Source organism: Vombatus ursinus, unplaced genomic scaffold (assembly GCF_900497805.2).
Source record: "Vombatus ursinus unplaced genomic scaffold, bare-nosed wombat genome assembly UNPS02014817.1, whole genome shotgun sequence".
Taxonomy (NCBI): Eukaryota; Metazoa; Chordata; class Mammalia; order Diprotodontia; family Vombatidae; genus Vombatus; species Vombatus ursinus.
The window spans coordinates 7,404,633-7,421,100 of record NW_020954595.1 but is presented as its reverse complement, the minus strand read 5'-3'; the positions used below and the strand labels follow the sequence as shown (position 1 = coordinate 7,421,100).

General features: G+C 40.3%; 1 protein-coding gene across 1 annotated transcript in view; it reads right to left on the bottom strand.

Moving 5' to 3' along the window:
* The window catches only part of CDK13 (cyclin dependent kinase 13), a 116,039-nt gene that overhangs the window by 83,387 nt on the left and 16,184 nt on the right, over positions 1-16,468 (bottom strand). Inside the window, exon 3 of the mRNA XM_027835809.1 lies at positions 1,990-2,607. Within this exon, the coding sequence (XP_027691610.1) occupies positions 1,990-2,607 (618 nt within the window). The remainder of the gene's footprint in view (positions 1-1,989; positions 2,608-16,468) is intronic.

Sequence of the window (16,468 nt, the reverse complement as noted above, 5' to 3'; positions counted from 1 at the left end):
GAACAGTTAGCCTCAAGTACCCCCCCCCCCCCCCCGTTTTTCTCCAAGGCAGCATTTATAACTCCAAGGGAACACCAGAACCCACCCATTATTTCACTGGATCCTCAAATGATCCTGTAGTCAGGTGTTGTGAATAGTCTCATTTTACAGATGAGGTTGTTTACGCTAAGAAGTTAAGTGACTTGCTAAGGGCATAAAGTAAGTAGAAATGCAGACAATAAATTCCAGTCCAATGACTAGTCCGTGTTCCATTATATTTTCATTATGTTACCAAAAACTGATGGTCATAAATGTTACTTAAATAGGAAATACCTAATCTTAGTAATTATTTTTAAATAAGATTATTCATTATCAGAGGGACATCTGAAATGGCATCATTCATTTGAGCCTCAGTTTTCTCCTCTTTAAAATAAGGAGGACTAGACTAGCAGAGCTTCAATGCCTCTTCGGGTAGTGAACTGATGACTCCATTACTTTAGTAATTAAATGTATGTGCATTTGTGTATGTGAGTGCGTTTTGGTGGTTAATTCACCTGTCATCAGCTTCCCCAAAACAAAGGGGGAAATGGGGTAAGCAATTAAAAGATAAAAACGGTTATTATTTTAGTTATACCAAATAAAAATTTAAAAATTTAGTAACTCAGCTAAAAAAAAGAAAAAAAATCTTCAGAAGATGAAGTTCAATTTAACTGATGGCACTTGAGGTTAGCAAACTACCACATAATGTAAAGCAATCTTGGGTCCAAAGCACATTCACTAATGTACACAATCCTCCTGTCTACTCCTTTGAAGGATCTTCTGTATTTGTGAAAAACAAACCAAAAAAAAGAATAAAAGCAGACAGGGGAAGAGAGGGATAGCACGGAAAAACAATCTGGATATAGAATGGAAGACTAGTATGAAGACCTACTAACCAACCACACGGTCCAAGAGGCAGCATTTTACTTTTGTCTTTGTAACCTGCTCTCAGGTTCTGGAAAAAAAGACATTAGACCAGAAAAATGGAGGGGGGGGGGGGGGGAGGGGGAGAGGGCGGGGAGGGGGGGGGGGGGGAGGAAGGGGGGGGGGGGGAGGGGCAGCAGGCTATAAAGTCACAAGAACAGAACCACAAAGCTCTGGCTTCTCACATACACAAAAAAAATCACAAAAGGAAACTGTTTAAAAGGACCCAAGAAAGATAACAAATGGCCTGCCTGCTTCATGGAAGCAAAGACCTTACAGGAAACATTCTTCAGTTTTTACATTTACACTCAAAAATCCCCTGAAAACACACTAACTGATTTTTCAGTCCATTCTTATGTTTCAACTAAAAAACGCTATTCTTCTATGACTTAATAGTCATAATAATGCAAAACAAATTAGAGAAAAATTTTCTATAATGTATGAACAATGATAGATTCTCTGAAATTTGTGTAATTATTAATCATAATTCTAAAATGCAACATTTTTCTAGCGCTCAAGGTTTTGCAAAATACTTTATATATACTAATGTCTCTGATTCTTACACCTTGGCAAAGTAAGTGGCATCATGATCTCCCAGGAGAGATTAGCAAAACCCACTGAGGCTTAGCCATGGGGACTGTCACAAATTGTTATGGAGAAAGTGAAATCGAGGGGCATTTGGGAGCCATACCTCAGCCTTTAAGCACAATAAAGTTCTCCCACAAAAGGTCCCCAGGGGCTACTGCCAGAACCAGAATCCAAGGTTAAATCCCCCCCCACCCCTGGGGGGAGGGGATTTCTGGGACTCTTTTGCAGGACTCAACCCTGAGGATCCAGCCAGCATGGCTTGAATGACACTGTCAATACACAAAACAACAGGTTTGTGTGGCAGTTTTGTAGCTGATGTTCCTTCCTGTTCTATGTTCCTGCAGAATCTGATTTGTGGTCAAAATGTAGACAGTAAAAAACAATTTGCTTTTTGCTCAGTTTTTTCCCCCAGAACATACTGTTTTCTTTTCAGGGAACATCCCAAGTCTCAGAACTCACCTGTCGGCATCTTTGTCTTCAGGCAGCAGGGGAGGAAAAGGCAAAGGTGGTAAAGTGGAGGTCACCAGGGGCCCATGGTGCTCCTTCTCCTTGGTGCCCAGGCTCGGGGTGCGAGGTTTGCTCTTCTCTTTCAGCACTGCTGGCTCCTCCTTCACCACAGTCGGCTGACTCTCTTTGCCCACCACCACACCCTTCTTGGTCTTGTCTACAATCAAGTTATTTTCCACCTTTGCTCCCGGCAGAGGGGGCTTTGCTTTTGCCTTGTCGTTCTTCAGAGCCCCGCCGCTGGTGCCGCTGGTGGGGGAGGGCGTGTGTTCGGCCTTGAGCTTCTTCAGTTCCTTCACATGGTTGGCTTGGGGCACGCTTCCGCCTACGGGGTCAGCACTTCCCACTTTGGTGGGCGTCGAGGCGTTAGACGCTTTGGCGTGAGCTTTGGCCGCTTCCGCGGCTCTGGCTTTCTTGTTCTTGTTCAACTCAGCAGCCAGGCTACTTTTCAGAGTCAGAGTGCTAGGAGAAATGCTAGAGTGGCGACTCCGGGACCTAGATAACCTATGTCTGCTGCGGGACCTCGAATGCCTAGATGAGTAAGGGCTTCTGCTCCTCGACTTGGCAGATCGTCTGCTTGAAAAACAGTAAAGACTGCATTAGCAAATGTTCATTTCTGTAGGGAGGGGAGAGGGGGAGGTAATGTTCAAATGCGCTATTTACTTCCCAACTGCACGGTGAAACACAGTTACCAACTTAACTGAGGATTACTGTAAGACCACGGATTTCTACCTGCGAGGTTATAGCACTGAACTCAAGTGCAACTGCTTCATTTTGCAGATGAGGGAAACTGAGGTCCAGAAAGATTTTCGCTCTTGGGAGGAAGCGTCAATAGGAAGTGTAATTACTGACTAGAGTTTAGAGAAGTCATGAAAACAGAGTGGCCCGGTCTTCCCAAGGTCCTCCGGCCCATGATAAGAGGCAGATCTGAGGAAAAAAACCTAATAGGTGAAAGGGCCATAAGACAAGGCTATGGTGGTGCGAGAGTCCAGCAACAGCTGAAACCAGACACCCACACCAAGGTCAAAGTTCAGTTAAGTCTGCCTCCTGGTGGTGGACAGAGCAAAGGCTCCCTGTCTGAGTGGCACCTACCCTCACCTTACAACACACACAGCACAGCAAATCAGACACAGGAGAGAGGGAGTTGATTCTTACCAAATTACCATTCTATTAATATCTAAAGCATTAATAATTAAGCATTTTAATAACAGAATCATTAGAAAGTCATTAAAGCAAATTACATTTGTTAAGTGTTTTTAGTATTTCAAAGTATTTTAACAACCATTATTTATCTTATCTTTACAAAACTCTGAGAGATGGTAAGGCAGGTATTATTATACACATTTCAAAGATGCAGAAACTAAGGCATAAGGAGCAAAAGTGATTTGCCTAAAGTCATAAAATTAATGGCGAAGCCAGAATTGGAACTCCCATCCCTTGTCAAGGGTCTGAAACTAAGGAAATGCTTAATTTGGTAGAATATCACTTTCGATTTCTTAGCACAATCACATACATTAACTCATTTTATGTACAAACAACCTCATAAGGTGGGAAGGCCAAATATTACCCTGTTTTACATGTAAACCTGAGGCTCAGGGAAATTAAATGACTTACTCATTATCACACAAACAGTAAGAGACAGAAGTGGAAGGGACCCAGACTTTTGTTCTAGACCAAAACTACCTCTTTCTTTAAAGATGACTCTGTGCAGACTATTTAACAGACTTTTGAAGAAAATGACTGATAAATATGGAAACTGATTATCACTAGAAAGCAAAGTCAATAACTAAACCCCCAATCCAAATTTAGAGGGTAATACATTGCAAATATTTCCGGCTTTTTCAAAACAATACACTGGTGAGACAGTTGTCCTCCTATCCTTTTGTCATAGTGGATTTCACACAGCCCATACAGCAAGTACTAAGAGCTGATATCCCCTTTTGTGCCAAAGGTCATGCAAACGCAGCACTGATTTAAAGGATCACAACGACATCCTTATTTTAAAAAATAAGACTATATGTTTCTGCGTGACTTTTTGTTTTAGATCCCATTTGTCCATCCATATTTCCTACTTCATTTTCTCCCTTTTTTATTTCCACTTAAAAGAATTTCTCCAAACAACAGCAGACTTATATTTATCAGTTTTATGAATCACCAAGAGTTTACTAGACATCTACTAATGTGTCAAGTACTGTGCTAGGGGCTGATGATACAAATGTTCAATCACCCTGGAGGAACAGAACAAAGGTTCAAATGTGGGTTTAGACCGATAAGACACAAAGTATTTGGTGCGAGCACTGGCATCTGGGAGAGTCAAGAGAGGATTCCTGGAGAAGGGGGCATCTGGCCTAAGATTCTAAGAGGCAAAAAGGAAGGGAGAAGGGCATTCCAGGTGTGATGAATATCCAGAGCAAAGGTAGAGAGAGATGGGAAATGGAGAGACATATATGAGGAACAATGAGACCAGACTAACTGGCCCGCAGAATCCGTGAAGGGAAGTGGCCTTTACAGGTTGGAAAGGTTAAGGCAAGTTAATGAAAAGCTTTAAATGCCAAACAGAGAAGTTTATATTTGGTCCTCGAGATTATTAAGTAAGGGACTGACAAGGGCAGACCTGAGCTTTGGAAAAATCACGAGGACAGCTAAGTGGCACAGTAGATAGAGCATCAGCCCTGAGCTCAGGAGGACCTGAGTTCAAATTCGGCCTCAGACACTTGACACTAGCTGTGTGACCCTGGGCAAGTCACTTAACCCCAACAGCTTCACCAAAAAGCAAAAGAAAAAAGAAAAAAAGAAAAATCACCTTGGCAACTGACTGAAAGACAGAGTGGAGTGGGAAGAAACCTAAGAAGGAAGACAAATTAAAAAGCTATTATTTTAATGGTCCAGGTGAGAGAGGATAAGGACCGGAACTTTGGTGATGGCTGTGTAGAGAGAGAAAATGTAGGATGTGGAAGTTTTTACAATGCAACTGATTTTATTACTTATGGTGAAGCAGAATAAGGAGCTGAGGCTGAAAACCTGGGGGCCTCAAAAGGATGTGGCACCACTGATGGTAACAGGGAAATATGCAAGAGGGGTGATTGACAAGAAAGAGAACAAGATTATGCTTTTTGTTGCTAATTTTTAAAATATATGAATGGAATGTTTTAGATTTTCTCTTTAAAATAAATGCCGAAAAGAAACAAGTTAAGCTGTCTTTTACTTATACAATTTTCGTTTGATTCTCCCCGTACTGGTTAGTGCTCTTAAGACCTGGAAGAAAGCTTCCAAGGCTGGGTGTCCAAACCCAATGTCTGCTAGTAGCGCTCACCACCACCCCCTACCCCTACACCAAGAAGCTCTAGACACCGCATTACTAGTCACAAAGGCTGAGACAGTACATGTAAGCCATGATCCACAGAATCCCAGGAGAATCCCAATGAGATCACACACTCCATAAAGCAGGCAGTACTCACACTTCATTGTGGCAACCGTTTTTAGCTCTTACAATTATAAGGGAAAAGACATTCAAATACAGCCAGAGCCTATCACAAAGTTCTTGCCTAGGTAAGAGCAAGTATAAAATATTTATAATCTTTTAAAAAGACAAAACAATCAAGGAAAACTGATATTAAAGTTGGAAGATAAATGAAGGTATACAAAGTAAACTCAGTGAGACAACAGTCAAGTAAAAAAAAATTTTTAACTATTCTGAGAAAAGGATAAAATGTTAAAGGATGACTGAGTACAGTAGCCAGTCAATAAACATTTATTAAATGCCTACTACGTGCCAGACACTGTGCTAAGCACTGGAGATTAAAAGAAAGGGGAAAGACAGCTCTGCTCTCAAGGAGGTCACAATCCACACGAGAGAGACAAAGGGCAAATGACTACATAACAAACTATATGCAGGATAAATTGGAAATAATCAACTGTGTCCAAAAAGGAAACTTTGAGACTAATAAAGCTAAGCCTATCCTCTAAATATTTTTGGTACATTCAATTTCTAAATGCATTGATAAGAAACCACTTAACTGCACAAGAATTAAGATTCCTCAGCCAAACTGAAAACATGTCAATGCTTCAATTAATTTAAAAAGAAATCTCTGAAATCACTTTTTTTCTTTCACAACATAAAACAAAATGTATTTATGTTATATGTTAGGGATGTCAAGATCAAATGAAGTAATGAACTAAAAAAAAAACCAGACATTTCACAAATATTTTAATCTGAAAAGTAAAAAGCTTCAAGATGATGCATTAAAGTTTCATGTATTTCTGAAAATACAGATGTATTGTGTATTTTGCTTCTCAGGAATATTTTCATTTAAGACATGGCTTATGTGTTTCTAATAAAAAATAAAGAATTTGAAAACTCACTTCTACCTAACATTGAAATAACACCATCTTAAAAAAATAAATAAATAAAACCTATTTAGAAAACGCTGTATTATTACAAGCAAGTCCAAAAAAATCACTTAGGTTGTGGACAGTGAGTCTGTAAAGTCTTGTATGGGAGAAGGATGACAGAAGATCTGAACAGTGTAGCCTCAGAACATATCAAAAAGCAGTGGAGGGAAGAATTAGTCCAGTGAGACCTTGTGAGGCTGGGCCTGGAAGGAGGACGAGTAGACCAAACAAAGGGGAGCTCTGACAACGTTGAATGACAAACTCTGCACCAATTACAGCAGAGGAATGAGAAGCAGGGTCAGGGTGGCGGACTGAAAAGGAGTCCCTGAGGCTAGAGAACTTAGGAAAAAACGGCAGGCTGAATCCTAATCAGGAAAGCCAAGGAAAAATCGATGGGAGTCACCTGGGCAGCCCAGGGCACCTCAGGGAGACAGAGCAGGCGGCAGACATGGGCGAGGGCACTGGCCAGGGACATGAAGATCCTGCAGTTTGGTTGTCTGGCTCAGATCCAAGGGGCAGCACTGGAGCCCATTCTGGCCCTTAGTCCAGTGGGGAAACCTGTAACAATCACCAGAGGAGGAGAACTAGCCTGAAAGGAAGCCAACAGTTGTGTCTCTAAGAAGTCGCAGAACTTCCAGTGACTCCCAGTGACCAAGCCCAACTACAGGCCACTGACCCAGACCACTGACAAGCAAAAGACCCAGACCTGGGTCAAGAACTTGCAGACCAGAGAAGCAAACAGACCTCTACCCAGACCTACACCACTCTGAGAGCACTGAAAGTCTGCAGGCTCCCAGACAGAGCTGAATAAAGCAGCAGAACGATATAAAAACACACAAGGTCAGGCCAGACATCCCCATCCCCACCAGCCTCCAGAACACCCAGAATTCAATCTGAAGTCAAGGAGCCTGCAGGAAGGACGGGCAAAGAAACAAGCAAAAGAACCCCACCATAAAGAACCAGTGGGTGACAGGGAAGCTCAAGACACAAACACACAAGAAGAGATGGAAGAAGATGGAAGAATGATGGACTCAAAAATGTCTACAAACAAAGCTTCCAAGAAAAATGTAGCTAGGACACAAGTCTAACAAGAATTTCAAGAAGAGTAAAGGCAAAAGTTTAAAATAGAGCTAAAAATGACTTTAAAAAACAATTGAGGGGGCAGCTAGGTGGTGCAGTGGATAGAGCACTGGCCCTTAAGTCAGGAGGACCCGAGTTCAAATTCGACCTCAGACCAAACACTTGCTACTTACTAGCTGTGTCACCCTGGGCAAGTCACTTAGCCCCAATATCCTTTAAAAAAAAAAAAAGAAACAAAGAAAGAAAAGAAAAAAAAAACAATTGAGAGAAGTAGACAAAGAAAATGGGAAAAGAAGCGAGAGCAAGGGAAAACATGAAAAAAGAATTCAGCAGCTTGGAGAAGGAGGAACAAAACCTTAGTGAAGTATTTGTTCAGTCGTTTTCCAGTCACAAAGTGACAGTGGAGTGGTTTGCCATTTCTTTCTCCAGCTCATTTGACAGATGAGGAAACTGAGGCAAACAGGGTTAAGTGACTTGCCCAGGGTCACACAGCTACTAAGTGTCTGAGGCTAGATTTGAACTAAGATTTGAAGGAAGATGAGTCTTCCTAATCCCAGGCTCAGCATTCTTTCTACTGTGCTACATAGCTCCTCTCATGAAATGGCTCCTCTCATGAAATGTAACTCCTTGAAAACTAGCACCTATTAGGGGCAGCTAAGTGGCACAGTGGATGGAGCACCAGCCCTGGATTCTGGAGAACCTGAGTTCAAATTTGACCTCAGACACACAACACTTACTAGCTGTGTGACCCTGGGCCAAGTCACTTACCCCCCATGGCCCAACAAAAACAAACAAAAAACCAAACATAGAGAATTAGAACTGATCATAAGGAAACTAATGACTCCATGAGACATCAAGAAATAAATAATAAAACAAAGTCAAAAGTCTGAAAATATAGAAGAAAATGTGAATACCTCACAGAAAAAAATATCTGACTTAGAAAACAGATCTGAGACATAATTTAAAAATTACTAGATTACCTGAAAGCCATGAACCCCCCCCCCCAAAAAAAGGCTAGACATCGTATGTGAAGAAATCATAAATGAATCTGAGAATCAGGGGGCAAAGTACAAATTTTTTAAAATCCACCAGTTACCTCCTGAAAGAAACTCCAGAACGAGAACTCCCAGAAATATTACAGCTAAAATGCAGTGCTCTTAGGTCAAGGAGAAAATACCACAAGCAGCCAGAAAGAAAGAATTCAAGGAACAAGGAGACAAAGTCATCAACACACAAGATTTAGCTAGATGTCCCAGGAGAAGAGAGAGTCAGGCTGGAGTCAGGAAGACCTGAGTTCAAATCCTGCCTCAGACACCGACTAGTTGTATAACCCTAGGCAAATCATTTCACCTCTTTTTACCTCAGTTTTCACATCTATAAGATGAGAATAATAATAGCACCTACCTTTCAGGGTTACTGTGAGAATGAAATGAGATAATAATTGTAAAGCACTTAGCACAGTACATAGTAAGCATGATATAAATGTTAGCTATTACTGTTACATTCTTATATGGGAAGATGATACAAGTAGCCACTCAGAACTTTACCACCACCAGCGGTCGTAGAGGGATTATAATTAGACAGAGAATCTGGGTGTGATTTCATTATATTTGGATGATCTCAAAAGAAGAATGGAAAGGGAAGAATGGAAAGAAGGCAGCACTGGTAGAGGGTAGAAGGGAGAGGATGAACGGAGGGAATTATTTCACATAAATGAGATTATATAAGGAATTTATATAATAGAGGGGATAGTAGAGGGAGAGGAGGTGAACCTCACTCTCATCTGAACTGTTTCAAGGATGGAAGAATACACATACACTAATAGCTGGGTATAGAAATAGCTCTTATCCAACAGGGAAATGGGAGAGAAAGAGGTTAGGGGAAAGGAGGGAAGGTAGGAGAGAAGGTAAATTAAGGGAAGCATTAGTCAGAAGCAAAATAAGACTCTTTAAGAGGGAGCAAAGAAAAAGGAGAAGGAAATATACAATAGTAATCATAACTGTGAATGTAAATGGGATGGGCTCACCCATAAAAGTTAAGAGGATGGCAAAATGGATTAGAAATCAGAATCCAAAAATATACTCTTTACAACAAATACACATGAAATAGAAAAATACACAGTTAAAATAAAGGCAACGAGCAAAAACTATTATATTTCAGCTGAAGTTTAAAAAAAAGGCAAGAGTGGTAATCATTATCTCAGACAAAGCAAACAAAAAGAGAGATCTAATTAAAAGAGATAAACAGGAAAACTACATTTTGCCAAGAGGCACCATACCATAGACAATGAATTAACATCAATACTGAATATATGTACCAAACGACATAGCATCTAAATTCTTAATGGAAAAGTTAAATGAGTTACAGAAGGAAACAGTAAATTATAAAACTTCTCCTTTCCTATTAATCTGAGCAATTTACATTTTTAAAAATATTCATTTCACTTAGACTGTCAGTTTTACTGACATACAGTTAGGCAAAATAGTTCTTAGTTGTTTTTATTCTTCCTTGGATATTTATTTTTTTTCCATTTTTTTATACTGGTAATTTGGTTTTCTTTTTTAAAATTAGCTAACTGCTTATCTATTTTATTTTATTTTTAAACCAGCTCTTAGTTTTTTTTACTAATAGGAAAGGAAATAAAATACTTAAACAATCCTATCTTAGAAAAAGAAATTAAACAAGTCATAAATGGACTCCCAAAGGAAAAAAATCCCAGGACCAGATGGATCTGGATGCAAATCTTACCAAATATTTGAAGAACAATTAATTCCAATACTGCATAAGTTATCTGAAAAATTAGGTAAAGAAGGGGTCCTACCAAATTCTTTCTATGATACATATATGATCTTGATACCAAACCAGGCAGAGTCAAAACAGAGGGAAAAAACTATAAACTAATTCCTCTAATGAATACTGAGGCAAAAATTTTGAATAAAATCCTAGCGAAGAGATGATAGCAATGTATCACAAAAAACAGACACTATGGCAATAATGATTAAAGAGATGAGAGAAGAGCTCTCTCCAAGGTCAGCAATGACTGCTCTTTTAAATCACCAAATTTCATGGTCTTTTCTTCTTCTTGATCTGCAACCTCTTACACTGATAACCAAACTCTCCCTCCTGGACAGTCTCTTTTCTCTGGGTTTTACTGCCACTACTCTCTCTTGGTTATTTGATCCCACTATCTCAGTCTCATTTGCTGGATAATCATTCAGAAAAGTGGATCCATTTTTTTGTTCTCTATGCTCAACTCCCATGAATTGTTTAATTATTATCTCTATACAAATCTGTATCTCCTGTCTTTCTCTGTCCTGAATTCCAATTTGATTCTGATGACGTGGGCATCAACTGCCTAATAGTTCACAATGGATGTCCCATAAGAATGTCAAACTTTTCACATCGAAAATAGAACTCATAACACGTTTCTCTCCAAACCCACCTCTGCTCTGAACTACCCCTATAGCTGTCAAGGGTACCATTATCTTCCACTTACCTAGTTTTATAACCCTGGTGTCACCCTCAACTCATCCCTCTCCCTCAGCTCACAAAATCAATGACCAATAGCTAAACCTTATTGTTTCTATCTCTACAACAACTCTCACATCCATGCCCTTAATTCCACCCACACAGCCCATCACTACACTACCCCTTCATCATCTCTCACCTGCACTACTGCAATAGCCTCCAAATTATTCTCCCTGGATCAAGTCTCTCCCCTCTGAAACACTAAAATGGAAGAACCTTAGTCCAGGCCAGATGAATATTTTGAATCAAGGAGTGAGGGGTGGGAATGCAAAATGGTAGCTTTTGCGGGATATAGTGTGAGCCATATACTATCCTAATCCATGAAAATATGCCCCTTTCATGTTAAAATCATACTAAAGTCCTTGAAAGATGTAACAGAGTATTTGATCCTCTGATTATTACTATCAATTGAGACTTAAAACAGACTATTCAATGGTGTCTGTTACTGTCATAGAAAATACTGAAGAACGAGTTCAAATGATTAGCTCCTTTTGACATTTTGTTTGCAGGTAACACTGTGCTGATTCAATTAATCCCTTAAACGTTGCAAGGCATCCTAAATGAGATCCATAATCACTCAAGCATATGACACAACCATCAACACGTGAAAAACCAAAGTGGCTCAAGCCTGCCTGCTGTCCAGACTGTCATCAGTAGTTGGGTGACCAGCAGAGTTCATCCATCAGGACAAGACATCCTGGACAGACACTGCAGATGGCCGATGAGGTGGGCCCAGAATTAATGAGGAGAGCTAGTTGGAAAACTAGGACTAGTTTTAATGCCCTTGAGATTTTCCATAAAAATAAAGACCTATAATAGCAACATCACTGTTTTCTGGTGACATTATATAACTGAAAGTTATGGAATACTGGTGTCTAAAGGATTAAAGTGGCAGCTCACCAAAAGGCAGTAGAGATTAACAGTGAGTGCATGAAAGAATCACAGTCTCTCTGCTGCTCAGTTTCCTCATTCTGGCCGGACTCAATGAACCCCCATTCCCTTCCAGCTCAAAATGCACCATCCTAGGATTTTAAGATTTGAACAGAAGCAGGACAAAGGTGCAATGTGCCCCTACAGAGCATCCTATTTGCATACAGGAGATGGTACACCACAGTGGTCTTCACATGTGCTGTCTAGAAACTTAAGAGGAGCTCTGTATAAGAATTAGATCATCAGTTTACTCAAGGAAAGGCTGTGTGGCTTAACTGAAGAACAGCTCAGATCAATATGACATCCTACACAGGATCTCAATAATAAAAGTGAACATGAAAATGTACTGCCTACACAGTTCTGGAGGTCTTTAAGATTTGGTCAGCTGGAAGCAGATAGTTTCACAAAAATCTAGGAAGATCTGTTTGAGCTGATGCAAAGTGAAATGAGCAGAATCAGTAGAACACTCAGCAAAGTAACAACAACACTGTAAGGACAATCAACTGTGAGAACTTAGCTACTCTGATCAACACCTGATAGATCACAACTCCAAAGGACTCATGATATAAAATGCTATTCACTTGCAGACTGAGAATCGATGGATTTAGAGTGCAGATTAAAGCACATTTTTTCTTTCCTCTATTTTTTTTATGGGCCCCCCTCTCCCAACGTGGCTCATGTGGAAATGTTTTGCAGGACGTATAATGGGTATCAAGATTTTTGCTTCTTGATGAGTGGGAAAAGGAGTGTAGATAGGAAGAGAATGTGGAACTAAACAGAAAAATTAACTTTAAACTTAAAAAAGAAAAAAAGAGAAATTTGGTCATCTATAAAACTCTAAAACTACAAGTACACTAGGCCTATATCATATTCACATAAACTATGCCTGGTCCGAAAGGTTGTTTTCCAGTCTTTATTCCTTCTTTAAAAAGTTATTTTAGAGGTGGGTAAGCTTTCTTCATTATCAGTCCTCTAGGCTTGTCATTGTCTTTCAAAGTTATTTTCTTTATAATGTTAGTACCGTAAAAATTATTCTTCTGCCTCTTCATACTTCATACAGATGTTTCCAGATTTCACTGAAACCATCCATTTCATCATTTCTTATAGTGCCATACTGTTCTGCTACACTCATATACCATAATTTTCTCAGCCAATCCCCAACAGATGAGCAAACCCACCTTTTTCCTCTTTAGTTTCCAGCTTTTGGTTAGTATGGGTTCTTTTCCTCTTTCTTTGTCTTAGCAAAATAGTTCTTAATGGACAGTGCTAATTTTCAGTTACTACCATACCTTGATAATCTTATTTGCTAGTTTTCGTCAGAATACAGCAGACTTTTGGTCGCTCATTTAAGTTTTTTTGGCACGCAAAACAGAAAAATTTGGAATGAGTCTAACACCATTTTCTTTCTCCAAAATACTTTTATTGTGGAAGAAACTTTCAAAATAAAATTTACAAACAATGAAAATAATTTTTAAAAAAAGTTTTTAGGTTGTAACCCCATAAGGATCTCATAAGGTCCACAGCCATGTCCTGCCAACTGGTTCATCAAGTTAGGTATCAAGGGTGGGGAAACCAGTTCTAGATGGTAATGGCAATGGAGGCACTGTAGTCATGACAGCGGATTACCACTTTTTGTTTTTATAAATAATACTAGTTCTATGAGTGAGATGGATTTCTAATTCTTTTTGAAGAACTTTGCAAGACCACCATCTCTGTCCTAGTCAACCATGAGATCCAGCTAGCCAGGCCTGAGGCACCAAGAAAAGGTTGTTCGTACAAATGAACAACTTACGGGGTGGCACACACAGTGTCCATCACTGATTAAACTGAACTAAACACATCTTAACAGTACTGATAATGGCAATGGAACTGGTGTCCAGCTGGGGAATAGTTAGATGCAGCATACAGTTCTAGGCGATGTGCCCAGCAGTACTAGGAACAGAAGGTGACCTTCAAGGAGTCCCAAACAATGGCTGGATTATGAAGTACCAGCCAAAAGATCCTCTACACTACTGAAAAGAGAATGCAGCCACAGTACCTCACAACTCTTACCCCAACTCAGACCCACAAGGATCCAGATCAAAAATGGCATCTTTTTCAATTACTCACACAGGATTTCGGGGGTTTTGACTGTGTGTGACTGTTCAAATTCCCTAAAAATTAAGGAAGCCAAATGGAGCACACAGGTTTCTATCCTCTGACAAGACTGTAAATGAGCCCACAGTACCCCAATTTTATGAAGGCCAAAGCAGCGAGGATCAAGTTCCTCAGCCTACAGGGTTTGGATGGGTTATAGTAAAAGGGTGAGTCAATGTAAAGGTTAGCTCTTAAGGCCAGAATATGCCAATATAGTCTGAGTAGAAGATGAGTCAAGTTGCCATCCTTTTATGAGCTTGACTTCTCAGATCATCCGCCTCATGGCACCCCACGTCTGGAGCTCCCTCTCGGATCTCACAGTGAATCTCCAGTGTACTGTACCCCTTTTCTTATTCTTCTCTCAGTAATTTGATCATGTCCCAAGGGTTCACTTTGTTTCTGATACAGACAAGGATCTCAAATCCACACAGCTAGCCTTAACTGCTCTTATGACCTGCAGTCCCACATCTTTAACTGCCACTGGGAAAAATTATCCCCTAGAGATCTTGAGCATCTATTCAGCGTTCAAATATATTTTTATAGGCAAGAACACTGAACTGCCTCAATTAAGATGAAATTTAACATAGGTAATTCACAAACACAAGAAGGGGAAAGCATGACAGGCAACAGTTTTCTTTTTAAAAAGGGAAAGAGGGGGAGGGGGTGTTGCTAGATTACATACTCAAAACAAGTCAGCAGTGTGATATGGCAACAACCAAGCTAGGAAATTCAATCTCAGTGTACTGAGAGCCATGGCATCCAAGAATTGAGGTCAGAGTCCCATTGATTAGAGTCCCTATGATTAGACATTTGGTACATTATTATCAGATATAATAATGATAATAATAATAGCTAATATTTATATAGTACCTACCACGCTAGGCACCTTACATTTATTATCTCATTTGAAGAGCTAGGTGGTACAGTGGCAGAGTGCTGGCCCTGGAGTTAGGAAAGCCTGAGTTCAAACCCAACCTCAGTTACAAGGTGTGTGACCTTGGACAAGTCCCTTAGCCTCCGTTTACCTCGGTTTCCTCAACTACAAAATGGGAATAATATTAGCAAAGCCCTCCAAGAATGGTTGTGAGGACATAATGAGATAATATTTGTAAAATGCTTAGCAGAGTACCCGGCACATAGAAGGTCTTATATAAATGCCAGCTATTATCATAATTATTATTATTGTTGTTATTAAGAGGGTTCTGACAATCTGCAAAGCCTCCAGAAAAGGATTTACATCACACACAGATCCCTTGAAAAAACTTGGGATATTTAGTCTAGAGAAGACTTAGAGGGAACATAACAGCAGGATTCAAATACTTGAAAGGCTGCTAAGCATCAAATTTACTCAGCAAGTCAACAGTCAATAAGCATTTATTAAGCACCTTCTCAAATGCCAGGCACTGTGTTAAGTAATGGAAATACAAAGAGAAGCAAAAGTAGTCCCCTGCCTTCACACTGAAAAGGAGCTCGAATCACTTGAGGGAGACATTTACATAAGTAGATACATACAAGATACAAACCCTTAGAAGGGGAGGTAAGGTAGGGTTGGGGGTGGAGAGAGGAATGTACAAAAGAACAGTGAGCTGAAGGAAGCCTGGAGGCCAAGGTGAGGAGGGGGCAGATTACAAGCGTGGGAGACAGCCAGTGAAAAAGCACCATTAGGAGATAGTCTATCGTGTTCAAGGAACAGCAAAGAGGCTGATGTCGTTGGCTGGATCATCAAGGACACAGAAGGGTTTAAGCATAAGACGACTAGAATGGTAGGAAGGGCTTCAGAAGTCAAATGGAGGGTTTTATATTTGATTCCGGAGGCCACAGGGAGCCACTGGGGTTTACTGAGTAAGGGAGGTGATACAGTTAGACCCACACGTTGGCAACTGAGTAGGGGATGGAGGCCCTGGCATGAGGTGATGATTGCACCAGACTGCCGGCTATGTGAGCAGAGAAAAGGGGGCATACATGAAATGCTATGAAGGAAGAAAAGGCAAAACTTAGCAGCAGACTAGATTATGGGGGCTGAGTGCAAAGGAGGAGTAGAAGATGAAACCTAGGCTGCAAGCTTGGGTGACTGGGGGGATGGTGGTGCTTTTAAGAGTAACAAGGAAATCAATAAGGAAGGGAAAGCTTTGGGGGAAAAATAATGAGTCTGAGGTGTCTACAAGGCATCCAAATGTCCGTTTGTAACTAGAAATGGCATTCAGGAGAGAAGTTATGTATGGATAAATCTATCTGGTAAGTTGATGAGATCACTAAGCAATATCGTATAGAGGGAGACGAGAAGACGGCCAAGGACTGAGCCTAAGGGGGAACCCCCCATTAGTGGACACAACCTAGAGAGTGAGAAGGAGCAGTCAGATAGGAAGGA